This window comes from Antedon mediterranea, chromosome 7 (genome assembly GCF_964355755.1).
Source record: "Antedon mediterranea chromosome 7, ecAntMedi1.1, whole genome shotgun sequence".
NCBI lineage: Eukaryota > Metazoa > Echinodermata > Crinoidea > Comatulida > Antedonidae > Antedon > Antedon mediterranea.
This window is the reverse complement of record NC_092676.1, coordinates 19,355,727-19,370,670: the sequence shown is the minus strand read 5'-3', so window position 1 is coordinate 19,370,670 and position 14,944 is coordinate 19,355,727. Positions and strand designations below refer to the sequence as shown.

General features: G+C 33.8%; 1 protein-coding gene across 1 annotated transcript; it reads left to right on the top strand.

The window, feature by feature from the left end:
- Positions 1–67: 67 nt before the first annotated feature.
- On the top strand, positions 68–4,091 carry LOC140054307 (prenylcysteine oxidase 1-like). Its single transcript, XM_072099243.1, has 5 exons — positions 68–231; positions 495–701; positions 1,037–1,211; positions 1,671–1,879; positions 2,306–4,091. Exons 1-5 carry the CDS (start codon positions 123–125, stop codon positions 3,085–3,087), a joined length of 1,482 nt encoding a protein of 493 aa, XP_071955344.1. The 5' UTR covers positions 68–122; the 3' UTR covers positions 3,088–4,091.
- The last annotated feature ends 10,853 nt before the right edge of the window (positions 4,092–14,944 follow it).

Below are 14,944 nucleotides of genomic sequence, written 5' to 3'. Positions count from 1 at the left end.
GGTTAACGATAGAGGGAGTGCTTTAATGTTTTGGTTTGGTTTAGGCAAAGATAGTGTGGTAGTAGGAAGACTCTTCCGTAGTACAGTAGTATTTTAGTTAATAGTAGTCATCCTATTTCGTTATGTATTTGTATTCACAGTTAATTAGTTTAATAGTATGCTTTCTACTAATACCATGGTCAGCATATGCTTTATTCGATGACAATAAAGACAGTGAAAATGTAGCTATTGGTAAGTCAATCACCAGAAAGAATTACTCAACTAGCTATCTATCTAAGCCTATCTCTAGGTAAAGTAAGACAAGGTAGGTACCGGTAGTAGTAGCCTACTACTACTAACTTAGCTAGCTATGCCTAGTAGACCTCTCTAGAGTCTACTACTGCTAGTGCTACTGTGCATGCATAGATAGGCCTAGTTTAATAATTACTGTATCGCCGTGGTCCCGATCATCATCGAATAACCACAGTTTTGTTTTCTGTTTTTACTTTTTTTAGCTGTCATTGGTGGTGGTATTAGTGGAACCTCCTGCAGTTACTTCCTACCAAAAGTGTTTGGTGATGGTGTCTCTGTTACATTATTTGAACCAAATGAAATTGGTGGACGAATGGCAACTGTGGAATTGGCGAACAGATTTTATGAGTCTGGTGGTTCAGTTCTACATGAGAAAAATGTGTATATGGATGATTTTCTGGATCAGTTTGGTGAGATAGAGTTCGTTCCGTCGATCATAAATCATGTTTGATAACTAGTTGTTTATTATATTATGTATTGCATTTTTCTTTCTATCTGTTAATATAATAAAACATTTTGGGAAATTTAAGCAATTGCACAATTAATTTTCATGTGAAAAAGAGAAGGAAATGTTCAAACCTGTAGAAAAAATGGTCAATATCTACTTTTTTTTTTTTTTTTTTTGGATGTACAGTAGTCAATTTTGTTTTAAAGATTTAATTGAACTAATCCTCTGGTACTACTAAAAATATTTTTTTATTATTTTATGGCATGTATCGGATTGTAATACAATGTTTTCCTATAGATTTAAAGAAGGCTGACTCCCCTGATTTAAGGATGGGTATTTACAATGGCAAAGAGTTTGTCTATGAAGAGGGTTCATCAGAGATATTGAACATCCTGAAGTTGCTGTGGCGATATAAGCTAGACTTCATTTACTTAAACAGTGAAATCAATAAAATGATTGACAGCTTTTCTAGGTATCATCATCATTTCCAAAGGAGGATCTATGATGTTGGGAGGGGCATGTGTGGGAGGGGCATGTGTGAGAGGGGCATGTGTGGGAGGGGAGCACAGGGGTGTTGTGTTGTTGGGCTAAATATAAATACTGAAAATAGCCTAATAGTAGCTAATACCGCCACCATATTGTGGTTAAAAAAAAAACAGTTGGAAAAAACATTCATATAAAGAACAAAATATTTATTAAAATAATAAATTATTAATATCATTATCATATTTGACCAAAATTATAGTTCAAGAGGGTGTGGGTACAAAATTTGGCAAACAAATTTATAGTGGGTGGGATTATACTTGGATTGTATTAACCAATGGAATCAACTAAATATGTGTCCATATTTAGCCTAAATTAGGTGGAATTATTATATCATACAGTATTATTTTATACTTAATTTGTTTATTGTTTGTATTTTACTTGACAGTATCTACGACATACAAAGTATTGGTTACTCCTTTAGCACACCAGAGTTACTGCTTGCAGCTATGGATGAGGTGTTTCTGAATTACACAAAAATGCCTCTTGCGGATGTATTAAAAGGTTTTGGCTTATCACAACGGCTTATTGATGAGCTTGCCACAGTGGCAACAAGAGAAAATTATGGTCAATCGGTCAATATGACTGCTTTTGCAGGTCAGTATCTACCCATCCATGACATAACATACCATAATCATGCCGAGGTTTAGACACTGCATCTGCGTGATGGTATACTTACTCTGAAATTGAACAATTTGAGTATGCTGCCCTCTATAGTGTTCAGATTAATTTGCTCATTATAAACTGTGCTTGCCCTAAAAAATATACCATATTATTATTAGCAAATATATTCACAAGCTTGACTATAACCCAAACCCCACCTTAGGCTCCTAAATTAACAGACACAAGACTTAAATTTATTTTTAATGTAATTAACAACATTTAAACCAATTTATTTTTTATACTTTAATTTGTGTATTGCAAGAGATAAGAGCTACTACGTTTTTAAATTCTTGATTTGATTTCAGTTATTTGATGAAACAAAATTACAAAATTTAATTTCTTATCATTTTTTATTCCTAGGATTGATTTCACTTGCCGGTGTTCAACCAGGTCTTTGGAGTGTGTTTAATGGAAACAAACAAGTTTGTGAAAATCTTATCAAAGTCTCAAAAGCCACATTGATAAAAAGAAAAGTAATGAAAGTTAGAGGCAATGAGGATAACTCTTACACTTTGTATTGGAATGATGAAGAAACCGGAAAGTTGACCTCCAAAGATTTTGACATTGTAGTTGTCGCAACTCCTCTTCAAGACAAGTTGTCTAAAATTGATTTTGAAAATATTTCACCACCAATTCATTATTTCAAAGGTGAATATCAGAGAACTGTAGCTAATTTTGTACATGGAACACCAAATTCAAAATACTTCGGTAAACCCACTCTACCCGATCTTCCAGAAGAAATCATGACCACAGTTGATGGTAAAATACCCATACGAGGCCTAGCGCTAAAAATTCCAGTCGATTACGAGACTGGGGTAAGGGAAGATATCCCATATGTTTATAAGATATTCACAGAACGCCCTCTGTCGGATGAGGAGATTAATGAATTGTTTCTAAATGTCAGCGAAGTCAAAATTGTTGATTGGCTTGCTTATCCTAATTATTCCACAAATGATAAGTTACCTCCTTACCAACTTAGTCAAAATCTGTATTACACTAGTGGGTTAGAATGGGCTGCTAGTGCAATGGAAATTGGTGCCATTTCGGGGAAAAATGTTGCACAATTGGCATACCAGAACTGGATAAAAAATGTTACAATGATTGATAGTTATATTAAGTCTGCACCTAAGGTTGAATTGTAAAAGATGTTTTCTTTGTTTCGTTTATTTTTCCACTCTTCAAATGAATGTAAAAAAAAAAATTAATAAAAAAGACACCATAAGTATAAGGATTTTATAAGTGGATGGAGGTCACAGTAAGTTCATTGACTGTTTCAATGTAATAAAATACTACAGTCTTACAGAGTAGACTAAAATATATGTTTAAAAATGAGGGTACACACAAATCAATTACATATAGTTTGCACTTGTAAACTTTACTGAAACTTTCGTTTACAAACCTTATGAATAAGTTTGTGGTGCCTTTATGTGACTAAGAAGACTGAGTTGATTTGTCAACATTTTTGTTAAAAAAACAGGGTTAATCAGAGGTAAAAATACATATTTAAAATTATTTTTTATGAATTATTTTTGTAATAAATATATCAGTACTATGCAACATATAAAATATTGTTTTATATTCTGTAGTAATTAAAACAAAATATTCATTTTCTCTTTTACTGCTGTTAAGTGTTTTTTTCCTTTATAAGGGACTAAGAAGACTGAGTTGATTTTTCAACATTTTTTTTTAAACTTGATTAATCAGAGTTAAAAATACATATACATAAAATTATTTTTATGATTTTTTTTTGTAATAAATATATCTGTACTATGCAACATATATAAAATATTGTTTTATATTCTCTAGTAATTAAAACAAAATATCCATTCTGTTTAACTTCTGTTAAATGTAAATGTTGCCTTTATATGGGACTAAGAAGACTGAGTTGATTTGTCAACATTTTTTTTAAAAAAACTTGATTAATCAGAGTTAAAAATACATATTCATAAAATTATTTTTATGATTTATTTTTGTAATAAATATATCTGTACTATGCAACATATAAAATATTGTTTTATATTCTGTAGTAATTAAAACAAAATATTCATTTTCTCCTTAACTGCTGTTAAGTGTTTTTTTCCTTTATAAGGGACTAAGAAGACTGAGTTGATTTGTCAACATTTTTTATTAAAAAACAATGGTAAACAGGGGTAAAAATACATATTTAAAATTATTTTTGTGAATTATTTTTGTAATAAATATTATCAGTACTATGCACCACATAGAATATTGTTTTATATTCTCTAATAATTTAAACAAAATATTCATTTTCTCTAACTGCTGGGTGTTGGGTAAAGTGAAAGTTATGACACCATAGTAATAATACTATTCTAAACAATTAAAGTGTATGTGGTAAAATTAATTCGTGATTAATTGACTGCATGCATGAAAGTGTGGCTTTCCTAAAAGTTATGTTTAAAATATGAAAACCAATGCATATTGCTGGTGCAATTTAGTAGAGGTCTTTTAATTCTTTTAATGTTTTCGTTTTGTTAATTTATTGGTTATCCGCACTTGGCGGATAACCTCTTGTTATTGTCAGGATCTTTTTTTTTTTGGTTATCCGCACTTGGCGGATAACCCCTTGTTATTGTCAGGATCTTTTTTTTTTTTTTTTTTTTTTTTTTTTTTTTTTGGTTATCCGCTCTTGGCGGATAACCCCTTGTTATTGTCAGGATCTTTTTTTTTTTTTTTTTTTTTTGGTTATCCGCTCTTGGCGGATAACCTCTTGTTATTGTCAGGATCTTTTTTTTTTTTTTTTTTTTTTTCTATGTTATTCTTCTTTCTTTCCCAAAATTTTGTGTCACGTGTATCTCAAATTCTGATCAACATTACATCGTATAACTTTGTCAGAAGATTTACCTCTATGTGTAGAAGTGCAGGACAGCTCGTTTTTTTACTTTAGAGTCGCGCAGCGTAAGCTACGCGTGATTTTATGAATTTCGCGTATTTAACATAGACTAAAAAGCAAAAGTCATTTTGTAATGACACTTGGTGAACATTTAAGTCATATCAAGGGCAAACTTTCTATGGATTAAAAATGGCATGTTTGACATAAAGTTACGCGCGCACGCGCGTTTAAAATTTCAAATTGCGAAAAATTCATTTCTAATCAACTTTCTACGCGTTTCAGGTCATTTTGAGCATTTCAAAAATTCCCACGCGTGCGCATATTTTTTACGCGCGCGTGCGCACGTAGCGCAAAAACATCTTTTTTTTGCTTGATTTTTGTTTTTTCAGCCTTTTCTAGTACATTTACCAATTTTCAATCAATTTCGACTTAAAATCACGTCATACGAGCACGTAGAATTGAACAATTTGCGCGCGTTTTTGATGAAAAAGTTCAAAAATTTGTGAAAATTATGCCTTTTTTTAAAAAGTCATAGATTCTAAACTCCGAGGTGAAAATATTTAAAATTTCAGATTCTGGAAGTAGATGAGTTGTTTTTCTCGAATCATGCATTGATATGGCTAACCAGACATTGTGACGTCATCGTATGGCCACCCGAATATAAAATATAGGATTTTTTTCTCTTTCGTCATAGCTCGTCAATTTAATAGAGCGCATCTCTACTTATCCTTATTCCATTTCACTCAATTTTTTTATATTGTCTAGATCAATCAATTACCTTTCGCATGATCCACCATTTTAAAAATTGTGATGACGTCATCATGTTCAAATGCGTCAATAACTTTGGTCACTTATTTTCACCTATTCTGCACTGTATGTAGTACGTATACAGTATATAGTGTTATACCGTATATACTTAGACGCGACGCAATATAGAGAGCGCACTAACATTTTTCAATGCCATAATCGTTTTATTTTTTTGCGCGCACTATTCTAACGTATGACGTGCACGTGGCTTTTGCACTGCGGATAACCTAACTCGTCCGTAGTGACGAGTTCAAATCTAGTTTTTTTTTTTTGGTTATCCGCACTTGGCGGATAACCTCTTGTTATTGTCAGGATCTTTTTTTTTTTTTTTCTATGTTATTCTTCTTTCTTTCCCAAAATTTTGTGTCACGTGTATCTCAAATTCTGATCAACATTACATCGTATAACTTTGTCAGAAGATTTACCTCTATGTGTAGAAGTGCAGGACAGCTCGTTTTTTTACTTTAGAGTAACGCAGCGTAAGCTACGCGCGATTTTATGAATTTCGCGTATTTAACATAGACTAAAAAGCAAAAGTCATTTTGTAATGACACTTGGTGAACATTTAAGTCATATCAAGGGCAAACTTTCTATGGATTAAAAATGGCATGTTTGACATAAAGTTACGCGCGCACGCGCGTTTAAAATTTCAAATTGCGAAAAATTCATTTCTAATCAACTTTCTACGCGTTTCAGGTCATTTTGAGCATTTCAAAAATTCCCACGCGTGCGCATATTTTTTACGCGCGCGTGCGCATGTAGCGCAAAAACATCTTTTTTTTGCTTGATTTTTGTTTTTTCAGCCTTTTCTAGTACATTTACCAATTTTCAATCAATTTCGACTTAAAATCACGTCATACGAGCACGTAGAATTGAACAATTTGCGCGCGTTTTTGAAGAAAAAGTTCAAAAATTCGTCAAAATTATGCCTTTTTTAAAACAGTCATAGATTCTAAACTCCGAGGTGAAAATATTTAAAATTTCAGATTCTGGAAATAGATGAGTTGTTTTTCTCGAATCATGCATTGATATGGCTAACCAGACATTGTGACGTCATCGTATGGCCACCCGAATATAAAATATAGGATTTTTTTCTCTTTCGTCATAGCTCGTCACATTTAATAGAGCGCATCTCCACTTATCCGTATTCCATTTCCCTCAATTTTTTTATTTTGTCTAGGTCAATCAATTATCTTTCGCATGATTTACCATTTTTAAAATTGTTATGACGTCATCATGTTCAAAAGCGTCAATAACTTTGGTCACTTCTTTTCACCTATTCTGCACTGTATGTAGTACGTATACAGTATATAGTGTATACCGTATATACTCAGACGTGACGCAAAATAGAGGGCGCACTAACATTTTTTTCAATGGCATAATCGTTTTTCTGCGCGCAATATTCCAACGTATGACGTGCACGTGGCTTTTGCGCTGCGGATAACCTAACTCGTCCGTAGTGACGAGTTCAAATCTAGTTGGTTATCCGCACTTGGCGGATAACCCCTTGTTATTGTCAGGATCTTTTTTTTTTTTTTTTTTTTTTTTCTATGTTATTCTTCTTTCTTTCCCCGAATTTTGTTCGCAGCACATCTCTATCTTGTGGCCAACATAAGATTGTATAACTTTGTCATAAGGTTGACCTATAGCTGTAGATGTGCAGCCAAGCTTTTGGACGATTTTGGAGTTGCGCAGCGTAAGTTACGCGCGATTTCATGAATTTCAATGATTGATCATAGAATAAAAACTAAAAGTTGTTTTGTATTGAAACTTTGTGAAAATTTAAGTGAGATCATGCGCAAACTTTCTATGGATTAAAAATGGCATGTTTCACAAAAAGTTACGCGCGCACGCGCGTTTGAAATTTCAAAATGCGAAAAATCAATTTCTAATCAACTTTCTATGCGTTTCATGTCATTTTGAGCATTTCAAAAATTCCCACGCGTGCGCAATTTTTTTACGCGCGCATGCGCACGTAGCGCAAAAACATCTTTTTTTAAATTTGATTTTTGTTTTTTCAGCCTTTTCTAGTAAATTTAGGAATTTTCAATCAATTTCGACTTAAAATCACGTCACACGAGCACGTAGAATTGGATAATTTGCGCGTGTTTTTGATGAAAAACTTCAAAAAATCGTCAAAATTAGACCTTTTTTTAAACAGTCATAAATTCTAAACTACGTGGTGAACTTTTTTAAAATTACATATTCTGGAAGTAGATGAGTTGTTTTTCTCGAATCATGCATTGGTATGGCTAACCGGACATTGTGACATCATCGTATGGCCACCCGAATATAAAATATAGGATTTTTTCTCTTTCGTCATAGCTCGTCAAATTTAATAGAGCGCATCTCCACTTATCCGTATTCCATTTCACTCAATTTTTTTATATTGTCTAGATCAATCAATTATCTTTCGCATGATTCACCATTTTTAAAATTGTGATGACGTCATCATGTTCAAATGCGTCAATAACTTTGGTCACTTATTTTCACCTATTCTGCACTGTATGTAGTACGTATACAGTATATAGTGTATACCGTACACACTTAGACGCGACACAAAATAGAGGGCTCACTAACATTTTTTCAATGGCATAATCGTTTTTCTGCGCGCAATATTCTAACTTAGGTGTCATGCGCATGGGTTTTGCGATGCGGATAACCTAACTCGTCCGTAGTGACGAGTTCAAATCTAGTTGGTTATCCGCACTTGGCGGATAACCCCTTGTTATTGTCAGGATCTTTTTTTTTCTTTTTTTTTTTTTTCTATCTTATTCTTCTTTCTTTCCCGGAATTTTGTTCGCAGCGTATCTCTAATTCTGGCCAATATAAGATTGTGTAACTTTGTCATAAGATTGACCTCTAGCTGTAGATGTGCAGGACGTTTCGTTTTTTAACTTTAGAGTCGCGCAGCGTAAGTTACGCGCAATTTTAGGAATTTCAATGATTGATCATAGATTAAAAATCAAAAGTCATTTTGTATTGAAACTTGGTGAAAATTTAAGTCATATCAAGCGCAAACTTTCTATGGATTAAAAATGGCATGTTTTACAAAAAGTTACGCGTGCACGCGCGTTTAAAATTTCAAAATGCGAAAAATCAATTTCTAATCAACTTTCTACGCGTTTCATGTCATTTTGAGCATTTGAAAAATTCCCACGCGTGCGCAATTTTTTTACGCGCGCGTGCGCACGTAGCGCAAAAACATCATTTTTTTGCTTGATTTTTGTTTTTCCTGTCTTTTTTAGTAAATTTACCAACTTTCAAACAATTTCAACTTAAAATCACGTCATACGAGCACGTAGAATTAAACAATTTACGCGCATTTTTGATGAAAAAGTTCAAAAATTTGTCAAAATTATGCCTTTTTTTAAACAGTCATAGATTCTAAACTACGTGGTGAACTTTTTTAAAATTACATATTCTGAATGTAGATGAGTTGTAGATATCAAATCATGCATCCATATGGCTAACCGGACATTGTGACGTCATCGTATGGCCACTGGAATATAAAATATAGGATTTTTGTCTCTTTCGCATAGCTCATCACATTTAATAGAGCGCATCTCCACTTATCCGTATTCCATTTCCCCCCATTTTGTTATATTTTCTAGGTCAATCAATTATCTTTTGCATGGTTAACAATTTTTAAGATTGTTATGACGTCATCATTTGCAAAAGCGTCAATAACTTTGGTCACTTATTTTCACCTATTCTGAACTGTATGTAGTACGTATACAGTATAGCGTATACCGTATATACTTAGACGTGACACAAAATAGAGGGCTCACTAACATTTTTTTCAATGGCATAATGGTTTTCTCTGCGCAATACTCTAACGTATGACGTGCACGTGGCGTTTGCTCTGCGGATAACCTAACTCGTCCGTAGTGACGAGTTCAAATCTAGTATTTATTTCTTTCTTTCCACACTTCTCTCCCATTTTTTGTGGGCAGCGTATCTCTAATTCTAGCCAACAGAAGATTGTATAACTTTGTCAAAAGATTGCACTATATCTGTAGATGTGCAAGAAACTTTTTTTTTCAAATTTCGAGTCGCGCAGCGTAAGTTACGCGCGATTTTATGAATTTCAATTATTGATCATAGATTAAAAACCAAAAGTCATTTTGTATTGAAACTTGGTGAAAATTTAAGTCATATAAAGCGCAAACTTTCTGTAGATTAAATATGGCAGGTTTCGCAAAAAGTTACGCGCGCACGCGCGTTTAAAATTTCAAAATGCGAAAAATCAATTTCTAATCAACTTTCTACGCGTTTCATGTCATTTTGAGCATTTCAAAAATTCCCACGCTTGCGCACTTTTCTTACGCGCACGTGCGCACGTAGCGCAAAAACATCTTTTTTTTGCTTGATTTTTGTTTTTTCTGTCTTTTATAATAAATTTATCAACTTTCAATCAATTTTGCCTTAAAATCTCGTCATACGAGCACGTAGAATTAAACAATTTGCGCGCAATTTTGATGAAAAAGTCTAAAAATTTGTCAAAATTATGCTTTTTTTTAAACAGTCATAGATTCTAAACTACGTGGTGAACTTTTTTGTAATTACATATTCTGGTAGTAGATGAGTTGTAGATATCGAATCATGTATCAATATGGCTAACAGGACATTGTGACGTCATCGTATGGCTACTCGAATATAAAATATAGGATTTTTTTCTCTTTCGTATAGCTCATCACATTTAATAGAGCGCATCTCCGGTTATCCGTATTCCATTGCCCTCCATTTCTTTATATTGTCTAGGTAAATCAATTATCTTTCGCATGATTAACCATTTTAGAAATTGTGATGACGTCATCATGTCCAAAAGCGTCAATAACTTTGGTCACTTATTTTCACCTATTCTGCACTGTATGTAGTACGTATACAGTATATAGCGTATACCGTATATATTCAGACGTGACGAAAAATAGAGAGCACACTGAAATTGTTTCAATGACTTAATGGTTTTTCTGCGCGCAATATTCTAACGTATGACGTGCCCGTGGCCTTTGCGCTGCGGATAACCTAACTCGTCCGTAGTGACGAGTTCAAATCTAGTATTTATTTCTTTCTTTACACCCTTCTCCCCCATTTTTTGTTCGCAGCGTATCTCTAATTCTGTCCAACATATGATTGTATAACTTTGTCAAAAGATTGCCCTGTAGATGTAGATGTGCAAGAAACTTTTTTTTATAAATTTTGAATCGCGCAGCGTAAGTTACGCGCGATTTTATGAATTTCAATGATTGATCATAGAATAAAAACTAAATGTCATTTTGTATAGAAACTTCGTGAAAATTTAAGTCATATCATGCGCTAACTTTTTATGGAGAGAAAATGGCATGTTCTACAGAAAGTTACGCGCGCACGCGCGTTTAAAATTTCAAAATGCGAAAAATCAATTTCTAATCAATTTTCTACGCGTTTCATGTCATTTTGAGCATTTCAAAAATTCCCAGGCGTGCGCACTTTTCTTACGCGCGCGTGCGCACGTAGCGCAAAAACATCTTTTTTTTGCTTGATTTTTGTTTTTTCTGTCTTTTATAATAAATTTACCAATTTTCAATCAATTTTGCATTAAAATCTCGTCATACGAGCACGTAGAATTAAACAATTTGCGCGCAATTTTGATGAAAAAGTCCAAAAATTTGTCAAAATTATGCCTTTTTTTAAACAGTCATAGATTCTTAACTACGTGGTAAACATTTTTATAATTACATATTCTGGTAGTAGATGAGTTGTAGATATCGAATCATGTATCAATATGGCGAACAGGACATTGTGACGTCATCGTATGGCCACTAGAATATAAAATATAGGATTTTTTTCTCTTTCGTATAGCTCATCACATTTAATAGAGCGCATCTCCACTTATCCGTATTCCATTGCCCTCCATTTCTTTATATTGTCTAGGTCAATCAATTATCTTTCGCATGATTCACCATTTTAGAAATTGTGATGACGTCATCATGTCCAAAAGCGTCAATAACTTTGGTCACTTATTTTCACCTATTCTGCACTGTATGTAGTACGTATACAGTATAGTGTATACCGTATACACTTTGACGTGACACAAAATAGAGAGCGCACTAACATTTTTTCAATGCCATAATCGTTTTTTTGCGCGCAATATTCTAACGTACGACGTGCACGTGGCTTTTGCGCTGCGGATAACCTAACTCGTCCGTAGTGACGAGTTCAAATCTAGTATTTATTTGTTTCCTTCCACCCTTCTCCCCCATTTTTTGTGCGCAGCGTATCTCTAATTCTGGCCAACATATGATTGTATAACTTTGTCAAAAGATTGCCCTGTAGCTGTAGATGTGCAAGAAACTTTTTTTTTCAAATTTCGAGTCGCGCAGCGTAAGTTACGCGCGATTTTGTGAATTTCAATGATTGATCATAGAATAAAAACTAAAAGTCGTTTTGTATTGAAACTTGGTGAACATTTAAGTCATATAATGCGCAAACTTTCTATGGATTAAAAATGGCATGTTTCATAAAAATTTACGCGCGCACGCGTATTTAAAATTTCAAAATGCGAAAAATCAATATCTAATCAACTTTCTACGCGTTTCATGTCATTTTGAGCATTTCAAAAATTCCCACGCGTGCGCAATTTTCTTACGCGCGCGTGCGCACGTAGCGCAAAAACATCTTTTTTTTGCTTGATTTTTGTTTTTTCTGTCTTTTATAATAAATTTACCAATTTTCAATCAATTTTGCCTTAAAATCTCGTCATACGAGCACGTTGAATTAAACAATTTGCGCGCAATTTTGATGAAAAAGTCCAAAAAATTGTCAAAATTATGCCTTTTTTTAAACAGTCATAGATTCTAAACTACGTGGTAAACTTTTTTATTATTACATATTCTGGTAGTAGATGAGTTGTAGATATCGAATCATGTATCAATATGGCTAACAGGACATTGTGACGTCATCGTATGGCCACTGGAATATAAAATATAGGATTTTTTTCTCTTTCGTATAGCTCATCACATTTAATAGAGCGCATCTCCACTTATCCGTATTCCATTGCCCTCCATTTCTTTATATTGTCTAGGTCAATCAATTATCTTTCGCACGATTCACCATTTTAAAAATTTTGATGACGTCATCATGTCCAAAAGCGTCAATAACTTTGGTCACTTATTTTCACCTATTCTGCACTGTACGTAGTACGTATACAGTATATAGTGTATACCGTATACACTTTGACTTGACACAAAATAGAGAGCGCACTAACATTTTTTCAATGCCATAATCGTTTTTTTGCCCGCAATATTCTAACGTACGACGTGCACGTGGCTTTTGCGCTGCGGATAACCTAACTCGTCCGTAGTGACGAGTTCAAGTCTAGTTTTTCTATGTTATTCTTCTTTCTTTCCCAAAATTTTGTGTCACGTGTATCTCAAATTCTGATCAACATTACATCGTATAACTTTGTCAGAAGATTTACCTCTATCTGTAGAAGTGCAGGACAGCTCGTTTTTTTACTTTAGAGTCGCGCAGCGTAAGCTACGCGCGATTTTATGAATTTCGCGTATTTAACATATACTAAAAAGCAAAAGTCATTTTGTAATGACACTTGGTGAACATTTAAGTCATATCAAGGGCAAACTTTCTATGGATTAAAAATTGCATGTTTGACATAAAGTTACGCGCGCACGCGCGTTTAAAATTTCAAATTGCGAAAAATCCATTTCTAATCAACTTTCTACGCGTTTCAGGTCATTTTGAGCATTTCAAAAATTCCCACGCGTGCGCATTTTTTTTACGCGCGCGTGCGCACGTAACGCAAAAACATCTTTTTTTTGCTTGATTTTTGTTTTTTCAGCCTTTTCTAGTAAATTTACCAATTTTCAATCAATTTTGACTTAAAATCACGTCATACGAGCACGTAGAATTAAACAATTTGCGCGCATTTTTTAAGAAAAAGTTCAAAAATTCGTCAAAATTATGCCTTTTTTAAAACAGTCATAGATTGTAAACTACGAGGAGAACTTTTTTTAAATTACACATTCTGGAAGATAATGAGTTGTAGATATCGAATCATGCATCGATATGGCTAACCGGACATTGTGACGTCATCGTTTGGCCACTCGAATATGAAATATAGGATTTTTGTCTCTTTCGTCATAGCTCGTCACATTTAATAGAGCGCATCTCCACTTATCCGTATTCCATTTCCCTCAATTTTTTTATTTTGTCTAGGTCAATCAATTATCTTTCGCATGATTTACCATTTTTAAAATTGTTATGACGTCATCATGTTCAAAAGCGTCAATAACTTTGGTCACTTCTTTTCACCTATTCTGCACTGTATGTAGTACGTATACAGTATATAGTGTATACCGTATATACTCAGACGTGACGCAAAATAGAGGGCGCACTAATATTTTTTTCAATGGCATAATCGTTTTTCTGCGCGCAATATTCCAACGTATGACTAGCACGTGGCTTTTGCGCTGCGGATAACCTAACTCGTCCGTAGTGACGAGTTCAAATCTAGTTGGTTATCCGCACTTGGCGGATAACCTCTTGTTATTGTCAGGATCTTTTTTTTTTTTTTTTTTTTCTATGTTATTCTTCTTTCTTTCCCAAAATTTTGTGTCACGTGTATCTCAAATTCTGATCAACATTACATCGTATAACTTTGTCAGAAGATTTACCTCTATCTGTAGAAGTGCAGGACAGCTCGTTTTTTTTCTTTAGAGTCGCGCAGCGTAAGCTACGCGCGATTTTATGAATTTCGCGTATTTAACATAGACTAAAAAGCAAAAGTCATTTTGTAATGACACTTGGTGAACATTTAAGTCATATCAAGGGCAAACTTTCTATGGATTAAAAATGGCATGTTTGACATAAAGTTACGCGCGCACGCGCGTTTAAAATTTCAAATTGCGAAAAATCCATTTCTAATCAACTTTCTACGCGTTTCAGGTCATTTTGAGCATTTCAAAAATTCCCACGCGTGCGCATATTTTTTACGCGCATGTGCGCACGTAGCTCAAAAACATGTTTTTTTTGCTTGATTTTTGTTTTTTCAGCCTTTTCTAGTAAATTTACCAATTTTCAATCAATTTCGACTTAAATTCACGTCATACGAGCACGTAGAATTGAACAATTTGCGCGCGTTTTTGAAGAAAAAGTTGAAAAATCTGTCAAAATTATGCCTTTTTTAAAACAGTCATAGATTGTAAACTACGAGGTGAACTTCTTTTAAATTACACATTCTGGAAGTTGATGAGTTGTAGATATCGAATCATGCATCGATATGGCTAACAGGACATAGTGACGTCATCGTATGGCCACTCGAATATAAAATATAGGATTTT

What these genes read in the sequence shown, in the direction of transcription:
- LOC140054307 (XM_072099243.1), top strand. Translation starts at nt 123, where the DNA reads ATGTATTTGTATTCACAGTTAATTAGTTTAATAGTATGCTTTCTACTA. An exon ending in CAGTGAAAATGTAGCTATTG is followed by an intron (nt 232 to 494) that starts GTAAGTCAATCA and finishes TACTTTTTTTAG; the next exon opens with CTGTCATTGGTGGTGGTATT. An exon ending in CAATATGACTGCTTTTGCAG is followed by an intron (nt 1,880 to 2,305) that starts GTCAGTATCTAC and finishes TTTTATTCCTAG; the next exon opens with GATTGATTTCACTTGCCGGT.